The 9449-nt window shown below is 44.3% G+C and overlaps 2 protein-coding genes across 2 annotated transcripts; one reads left to right on the plus strand and one right to left on the minus strand.

Moving 5' to 3' along the window:
* The first annotated feature begins 393 nt into the window (after positions 1-393).
* MED31 (mediator complex subunit 31) lies at positions 394-5791 on the plus strand. The gene is made up of 4 exons (XM_072881857.1): positions 394-563; positions 3808-3885; positions 4553-4649; positions 5402-5791. The coding sequence occupies exons 1-4, from the start codon at positions 554-556 to the stop codon at positions 5592-5594; spliced, it is 378 nt and encodes a 125-aa protein (XP_072737958.1). The 5' UTR covers positions 394-553; the 3' UTR covers positions 5595-5791.
* Positions 5792-6411: 620 nt separating this feature from the next.
* Positions 6412-9423, minus strand: TXNDC17 (thioredoxin domain containing 17). Its single transcript, XM_072881858.1, has 4 exons — positions 9280-9423; positions 8139-8220; positions 7767-7842; positions 6412-7121 (listed from the first exon to the last, which is right to left on the minus strand). The coding sequence occupies exons 1-4, from the start codon at positions 9419-9421 to the stop codon at positions 7053-7055; spliced, it is 369 nt and encodes a 122-aa protein (XP_072737959.1). The 5' UTR covers positions 9422-9423; the 3' UTR covers positions 6412-7052.
* Between the last annotated feature and the right edge of the window lie 26 nt (positions 9424-9449).

Here is a 9449-nt window from a genome sequence, read left to right on the forward strand (position 1 = left end):
CTTTGTCCAAGGGATGTTGTATCAGGGTCTAAAAACGAATGCAGAATGAGGAACCCTCTCATCATACGTTTGAGAATGACGAATGAAAATCTTCACGAGGAACTCCCTTTACCATGGGAGAACTGCGGTGCATGAGGAGACGGCAGCGCCGGGTCGGTCGTTCCTGCTCTCCCCGCTCTCCCTGGGCAGAGTACGTGGCTCTGCAGCCCACTCCCGAGCTGCTGCTGGCGGACTACCACAGGCGCGGGCAGGCGGCGGGCTCCGCTCCCAGCGCGCCCCGGCCCCCGCCGCCGGGCCCGGCCGCCCGCCCCCCCGCCCGGGCCCGCCGCGCTGCTCGCGCCCCGCCTTCCCGCCGGCCCCGGGCGCGCGCCCCGTCCCGCCCCGCGGGCGGTGGCACCGAGCGAGGAGCCGCGGCCCGGCCCGTTGCCGGGCAACCGCCGCCGCCTTCCCAGCGTGCGTCAGTGTCGCTTTCCGCCGGGCTTCCGTCCGTCGGCGGCGGCCGTCCCCGCCGCCATCTTGTGCCTGGGCGAGTGGCACAGGCCGCCGGGCCGCTATGGAGACAGGTGAGGGGTGGCGGTTGCCGCTGCCTCCCGGGCGCTCCGCGTGCTGGGTCCGGCGGGACAGCGCGGCGAGGGGCGGGCAGGCCGAGCGCTTGCGGTCCGGCGAGAGGCCGCCTGCGGTCCTGCCGCACGGGAGCCGGGGCTGGCGTGGCGCGGCCCTGGCGGGCGGCAGGTGCTGAGCGGGTTCTGAGCCCGCTTCCTCGGAGAAGGTGGGCTTGGGGCAAGCTCCTGCTGCCCCGCGGGCCCTCCCGTTCCTGTCCTGGTCAGGCCGGCTCCGGCAGGTCGTTTGCTCCGTGACCGCCGTCCGTGCGGCTCCTGGAAGTGCCCGCGGCCCTCATGCTCCCGGAGACCGTGGGAGGGGAGGTGGTGAGAGGGCATCAGAGGGCGCGTCCGTGGTTGTAGAGCTAAATCCCCCTTTCCCAAAACTCTTAAATAGCTTTTGCCACGGATGACACCCCGACCTCTTTTTTAATATTTGCCCTTCATTCAGGAATCAGCTGCAACTCTGGGAGCACAAGGCTTCCATCAATCTCAGTCTGTCCTTCATCTTTATTCCTGTGGAGAGTATTGGTTTTCACAGTTCTCCACGAGCCCTGGGCTAGTTGCTATGCCTGGGTAGCTTTTTAGAAAAAGACAGGTGTGTTTAGATGCAGCCTTTTCAGAAGCATGTATATCCTGGTGTTAAGGTCTGTCGATGCCAACAGCTGGGATCTGAAAGCTGGCCTCGAAGTCCTGTGAATGAGTGGTCCGTAGTGGTAACAGCAGACCTGAGAATCGAGAGCCTGCCTTTCATCAATAAGGGTTTGCTGTGTATTCATGACGGTTAAGACTTATGTGTTCCCCGTATTGTTACCCGTGTTCTCAACTTGCATTGTACCGCTCTTGTATTCTCTGTTCAAGTTTCTTATTTTTTTAAGGACATAGCCATTTCTCTGTAGCATGGAAATGCTTTGAGGTTTGAGAGAGTCACTAAGGAATTAGAGACTTGTCGCTAAAATATAATGGCAAATAGTAATTTGATAAATTCTATCACCTCATTTTTATCTCATAAGTTTTATAAGTATTACATAAATAATTACTTCTACTTAAAGTATTTTATTTAGTCTTTGTTGGTGCTACAAAAATTAAAAGAACTAAAGGCAGTGTGGGCTATTTTAAACAGAATAAAAAATGACTGTTTAGTAGTTTGTAAAAAATAATTTTAAGTGTAGAATCGTAATTTACATGGATTTTTTTTTTCTGTCAGGATCCCCTAGAGCTTATGTTCTCAATGAAATATTTAATTATTTTCAAAATTAATACAAATACAGGTGATATGGTGAAAATAGGTGAGGGGAAATCTGTAATAACCAACCTGGATCAAATAACATTGTTTACACCAATAGCAAAGAGAGATGTTTTTCTAGAATACAGTGATACTGAAAAAGGAAAAAATTTAAAATGGAGATACTTTGATAGAGTGATTCTAAAAATAAGAAAGTCAGTTGATTCTTTATTCTTCTCTTTTGGTATGGTAGCCCCCAGCTCGTATAGTCATGGGCATAAATGCAGAAATTAAGTGAACTCTTATGACCACTGCTGAACAGGCAAAGACTGTCAGTACCCAGCTTTGATTTGGTATTGGGTTCAAGTAAGTAGGCTGTTCTTCCACATTTCGCCTTTCAAGATGGGACTGTTTGGCAGAATTCAGAATAGTTCATGTTCAAAGGAACGTTTGGAGATCATCTGGTGCAACCGCCTGCTCAAAGCAGGGTCAGCTAGACTGGATTGCTCAGGACCTTGTCTAGTCAGGTCTTCAGTATCTCCAAGGATGGAGATTCCACAGCCTCTCTGGGCAACATGTTCCTACAATCAATCACCTTCACAGTGGGGAAAAAAAAAAGGGGGGGGGGGGAGGGGGACCGCGACTCAAACAAAGAAAAAAAAAACAACACACACACAAAAACAAACAAACAAACAAAACCCCCCAAAAAACCAAAAAAACCCACAAAACCCCAAACATGTTTTGAAAGGAGTTTCCTGTATTTCAGTTTGTGCCCCTTGCCTTTTCTGTGGACACCACTGAGAAGAGTTTGATTCTGTCTTTGCCTCACATCACATATTTATACACATTGATAAGATCATCCCCAAGCCTTTTGTTCTCAAAGCTGTACAGTCCCAGCTCTCTCAGCCTCTCTTTGTTTTCTTTGCTATTCTATTCCCAGCCTCTCTCTTTGCTTCTGACGAAGCTCCACTCCCTTAATTATCTTTGTGTCCGTCTCCTGGACTTGCTCCTGTCTGTCCATGTCTGTCTTGTCCTAGGGAGCCAGTAATTGGATGCAGCACACCAGATGAGTCCCACCAGTGCTGAGTAGAGGGGAGGATCACCTCCCTTGACCTGCTGGCAGTGCTTTTCCTAATGCAGCCCAGGAGGCTGTTGAGCTGCTTCGCTGCAATGGCTTGTTGCAGGTCATATTCAACTTCTCCACCAGGACCCCAGGTCCTTTTCTCCAAAGCTGCTTTTCAGCTGGTTGGCCTCCAGCCTGTTGCACAGGGTTATTCCTCCCCAGGTGCAGGACTTTGCATTTCACTTTGTTGAACTTAATGAGATTCCTGTTGGCCCATTCCTCCAGCCTGTTGAGGTCCCTCTGAATGGCTGCACAACCCTCCTGTGTTTCAGCCACTCCTCCCAGTTTTATTTAGTGTGTGCAGTCTGTCACATCATCTAGGTTATTAATAAAGATGGCAAACAGCACTGGATACCGTATCAATCCCAACAGTATACCACTAGTGATTGGCGTACATTGTACTGTGAGAACATTGCAGTATTCTCACTAGTGTACTATATCAAGATATCTTTCTGCAAAAAAAAAAATGTTGCCTTACACCGCTTTTAAAAATACATACAACTAGGATTTCAGTGGGCTGTTCGCAGTTCCCTGTTCTTACCTTCTTAATTTTCCCTGTACAAATACTCCATGCTTCTTGCTCTTCCCTTTTCCTTCACTCTAAACAAAGTGTCAGCAGGCATTCCTCCATTCTTTGCCCTCAATTGGCTGCAAAAAAACCCCCCAGCGTGTTTATTATGGAGGCTCAACACTGATTCATGTAATGAAGGCTTTGCTAAATGAATCTGTATTTATTATGGGGAGTTACTGCTTTTTCTCCTGTTTAAACACATTATCTCTATTTGTATGGCTCAAACTGAGAAAATTACTTTCAAATCTATTGTGTGGGTCCAATTCTTACTGTTTTTCTTGTGTATCAGATGATACAGGAAATCGACTTCGGTTCCAGCTGGAGTTAGAGTTTGTCCAATGTCTGGCAAATCCAAATTACCTCAACTGTGAGTACTTAAAAGTAAATATCAGGATCCTGAGGAACAAATATAGTTTAATGGTGTTTATTATTACTGGTAATGTTAAACACGGAGAGAGAGGGCTAAACAAAGAAAAGGGAATGGGTCTTTCACAGCATAAAGGTAGTCTGTAAATAATTTGTCTAGATTTCTAACAAGTGGGGTTTTTTTAAAATGCAAAATGTTTTATTGGTTGAAATGAAAAAAATACACATCTGTCTGGTGGAGAAAAAAATAAGTTCAAGTCTGTAGTTAAAAACTACGGTCAAGTTAACAATATTCCTTTATCTGAAAACAGAATTTTATTAACGTTAATAATGTTTTCAGGTACTATACCAAATTCCCTTGAATTCCCTGCCAATTTTGATGCTACAGTCAAAATTTCCTGTTTCAAAAAGCTGTTCTCTTCCTTGCTGTTGTATGAAAGATACATACTGTAAGGGAGATGAGACTAGTTTATTATGCCTAGTATGTTGACATAAAATACATTTTTCCCTGTGTTTGTTTCATTTTGAATTATCAAAATTTGATTGTAATGATAAAGTTTTGACTAAAGTGCCTCTTTGTATAGTTTTGTGAATACATATTCTTCAAGTTTGGCAGATTTTTTCACGCATCTGTAACTGACAATTCCTTATCTGTCATTTTATTTCAGTTCTTGCACAAAGAGGCTACTTCAAAGACAAAGCTTTTGTAAATTATCTTAAATATTTACTTTATTGGAAAGAACCTGAATATGCAAAATACCTGAAGTAAGTGTTAAAATCACTTGGGTTTCTGCATTTTAATGATTTGATGTTTACCTTTTGTTATGTACTGTACAGCAGCATGTCAGTATTTGACTTCTGCCTGTAACCTTACCTTTGTCTTCCCCACTGTGTTTATATGCAACATAAATTTTCCTGTTTCCAACAGTCCAGATGTAGCAAGAATAGACAAAAGTATAAAACTTGTCTTTCATGAGTCATGCATGGAATCTTCCTTTTGTGGCCTGTATCTGCACGTTACCATTTGTTTAAAATAAAACTATTGACCATGATGGTACAAAACTACTTCAGATAGGCCCAGTAAGCACACGTTAAGAGTGATTTTTGCATTGTTGATGCTTACACGAAACAAAGGATGACTTTGCGTTTTTGTGAGTGTGCAAAATCCTTCAAATTTTGGGAGACCAGTTATTGGTTATATTCCTTAAATGAGCTCTGAAAACAGATACTGTAGCTGTTACATATTTGTTTTAGTAAAATCTATAGCCATTAGAAAAGCTACTCTAAGCAAGCATGTATATCCATTTATAAACTGTTACAGGACTCCTTGTTTCCTAGTCTAATGCTGAAGTTACTAAGTTACAGTGTGTGGAATATGTACAGTCTTAAGTGGTTTGATACTTGAATAAAGCACATACATAATAAAATCAAAATAATGAACTGCAGAATTATTGGAGACTCCAGTTTTAGTGTACCTTGTAAAAACTTGTATTACAGTATGCTTATTTTTAATCCAGGTATCCTCAATGTTTGCATATGTTAGAGCTGCTCCAATATGAACATTTCCGCAAAGAACTGGTAAATGCTCAGTGTGCTAAATTTATTGATGAGCAACAGATTCTTCACTGGCAGCACTATTCACGGAAAAGAATGCGCCTCCAGCAAGCACTTGCAGAGCAGCAGCAACAAAACAACACCTCTGTAAAATGAGAAATGCTTGGAAGAGTGATGATAAGGTGTACTTTGTGTCAGTTGAAGTATTTACAAGAGAGGAATGAACCCCTTTGTAGGTTTGGATCTGAGTGTATGTGCATTTAATTTTTGATTTATCAAGTGACTGTGTTTTTTTTCTTTCATCAACTTTTTTTAAAGATACAAGACTGATAAACACCTACTTCTGCAATTTATTTTGTAGCATGGACAATTTTGTTGGACCATTTTGTAACAGCGTTACTTACTGTAGTTATTGATTCCTCTTGATTTTGAAAACAAAACATAGTTTTGAGGGCACTGACATTTGAGTATCTAACACAAAGTGCAGCTCATAAGTCTGTTCTTAGGAGGCATTTTCCCTGGAGAATAAGGATGTGTCTCAAAGTGTGGCTAAGAACTCCCTCATGTACTACTATTTACAACTGCAGGATGAGCAAAGTTGAAGTGATGATATTGTACAAAATCTAAATTGTGGATTTTTGCCTTGAAACCGAGCTATTACTTGTCATTTCTGTTTACCTGGTAATCATTGTTGCTGGGGGTCTTACAGTGTTTTCCTTACAGCATGTTTTAGAGATAGAAATCAAAGTGTGATGAGACAAGGACTGCAGGAGTGGAGCAGAGATAAGTAATAATAAACTTTGCAGATACTCAACAGAAGGAAATAGGCTGTACCTGTATCTATTCCATTAAAGTCAGCTTACTTTAATCTTGGTTTTCTGCCAGTGAAATAGTGGTTGCTCTCGGGCATCTCTACAGTATGTGTAGTGAAAAAAATCTGCGTTACAAAAAAAGGTGTAAACACTTGCACTACTGGAGAATCATTTGTCATTTATTCCTGTATAGATTTTATTGTAAGAACGTAGATCTTGGCAGCTGTCAGGGATTTAATTTTCGTATTTCAGATTATATATTTCGTATCCTTGTAGGAGCAAGTACTGCAACTGTTGACCCTTAACATGTGATCAGTGACACCAGGCCTGTCAGCCTTCAGCTTATCATACTTAGACTGAACAGATAAGCCATTAAACATCTCTGGCACTGAAAATTTATCTTAACAGGTTCCGTAGCTCTATAAAGTCAGATTTAGGAAGAATAAGCAGGTTTTTCTGTTTCTCCTACCCCATGGTCCCCCTTATTCACTATTAAAGGTATAACTTAGCAGTTAAGCCTTACTCTTCAGTAATTGTAGGCTGCTCTCTCAGTTTATAACATGAGCTCAGCTCCTTTGAAAAGAGACTGCAAACTCAAGTTTATTTGAACATGAAAGGAAAGATACAGTTTTTTGTTGCAGGATTTTAGTGGCAGGTTTGGACCTAGGATTTAATTACATTTATCTTGACTAGTCTGAAGTAATTAACCATTAAAGTTTTAAAAAAGGTTAAGGATTCCTTGAAAGGACACTGCAAATAACGTGAGATTAACATCTTCATAAATGATTGACTACTGGAGGATTTAGTCTTCAGTAAACAACATACGCACAAGCTCTGCTTTAAAACATTCTTCTTCAACCAGCTTCTGAGGCTGAAAGAAAAGTTAAGATGTTTTAGGCGCAATTCAAAAACCTGTTCTAGACTAGAGCCATTTGTGCATACTAACATTAGCCATACTCCAGCAATTGTTTTTCTGGGGAGGGCGGGGGTGGGGTGGAGCAAGCAAAGTAAGAATAATTGAAAAATATCTGAGGGTTTTCTGGCCTTGGAAGAGGCATTTCTAAGAAAGTAACTGCTAATTTAAATAATATGTACAAGTTAAAACTTGAGCTGTAGTCTGAATCAAGAGTATACTGCACTTAACCTTGTTTCACTCCCATAACTCAGCATTTGGATTTTTTTAAATTTGAGGAGCTGCAAGTCAGGAAGCTAACAATATGTTGCTAAGAATTTTCTCTACCTCTCAACCGCTACATGCAAAATGTACATATTTTCTTTACTATATGTTTATTATAGACGACATTATACAGAAAGCAGAGTGGTTCTCTCTTGAGGAACTGTTTGAGCCAGGAAGAGTGCATGGGTGGGAGCAGAAGCGCTGTTCCTAATTGTCTGCTCTTTTTAAACAAGAGAGGGTGTCAGAAAGCATGCATGACTAATTCATTTACAGCCATAAGCTCCTGCCAGTTTCCCATTTGAATGCCTGTAGATCTAGAACATACAATAAATCACTTACTGTTCCATATTTAAGTAGTGTAGGCACTCCTGTTAGTTTCAGATTCTTCCTGAATTCATTGTTGGGATCTTTCCAGCTGTTCAGGAAGAAGGGGTTAAGCACAGCTTGTAGAGGTGCAGTATGAAGTTAGCCTGTTAAAATTCCTTCGAAAGGATGACTCAAAGGTCTTTGCCTCACGCCTCCCCAACCCACTTCTCAGAATAAGCATGCAGATAGTTCATGTTAGGGATGGTGTAGACCTCAAAACTCAAAAAAAATGCTTCATTCCTTGCAGAAAAGGACAGTTCAGTCAGTTGTTCCAACAGGTTAGTTAACCTCCAGTCCACGAATAGCAAAGTTATATCAGTTGTTGGCATTAAAACAGTTACTTACTAGGCTCTATCTCCTACTAGGCAGTAGATGAATACAGACTCATCAGGCATGTTATGAAGTTCCTTCCTCACAACCGGTTCAGCTAGAGAGTAATTTTTAAAATATATTAGTAGTTAATACTTTTACTGTGCTACAGAATCCCATGGATCTACTTTGACCAGCAAAGCTGCTAATTAATGTTTTGTCTGCTTCAGGTAGAGATCTGTTATTTTGTTTCATCTGGTTATCCACAAGCTTTGCAGAATTTATGCTCAACATTGAAGAGACCACTCTTTGAGTAAAGGCCAATTTCTGCTTTAACAAGTAAGAAAAATAATCATTTTCTCCTGTCTGTATGAAAGCCCATCAGAACAGTGGTAAGCAGTTGCTATATGTACTCTGGCATAGATGATCCAGAAAGTTCAGTGCGATGTTTTCTGAGGAACTGCCTTCATATTCTGCTGCCAGACACTTGACTGGTAGGTCCGTTCTGCCTCTTGACCCATAAAGCAGAGCTGAATTAACTGATCATAAGATTCACTTCTGTTTGCTGGGCCTTTTTACCAGCCTCCGCTGAACAACGTGTAACGTTACGTGCCATTCAGTGGAATGTGGCTAGCAAAACCGAGAGCAGCACGGACAGCTTGTTAGTGAGGCAGCAGCTTTAGCCAGCTCCTAGTCAGAGCCTACGCTGCCAGTCAGATTCACGAGCTCGGTGACTGCAGCTAGAGCTGGAACCCTGACCCTCGCCCAGTCCACTCACGATCCTCGATAATGGAGGCTGGGTGCGGAGGCGGGATGTTGTGAGGCCGCTCTGCACCAGGAGCTGCTAGGGGCCCACCTTACGTGTTCCAGGAAGGGCACCCGGGGCCTCTCCGGCTTCCGCAGGCAAACGGGAGAGAGGCAGCTCGTACCCGCGGGCAGGGGCACCCCCCCACCCCCCGCGCAGCCGGCCCGGGAGCGGGGCAGTTAGCGCGGTCCCCGCGGGGCTGAGCGCCGAGTGCATCCCCGCCCGCGGGGTCGCTCCGCCGCTGCCGGTGGCCCTGCGAGGGCCGAGGGAGAAGGGCGCTCCCCCGCCGCCCGGGGCGCCCCTGACCGCGCCCGCCTCTGCGCCCGCCGAGGACCCCCCCGGCGGGGACGCGGCGCGCCCCGCGGGCCTCACCCGTCACGCAGTCCGGGCACCAGCTCCTGCCCTCGGCATCCTTGTCGCCGCAGAAGAGCGCGAAGATAGGCCGGCCGTGGTAGCGCTGCGCCGTCTGTACGAACTCGGGGTACCCGCGGACCTGCTTCTCCTCCCAGCCCATGGTGCCTGCGGGAGGAGGTCGTGGCGGC

The sequence above is a fragment of the Ciconia boyciana genome, chromosome 17 (genome assembly GCF_034638445.1).
Source record: "Ciconia boyciana chromosome 17, ASM3463844v1, whole genome shotgun sequence".
In the NCBI taxonomy this organism is placed as follows: domain Eukaryota; kingdom Metazoa; phylum Chordata; class Aves; order Ciconiiformes; family Ciconiidae; genus Ciconia; species Ciconia boyciana.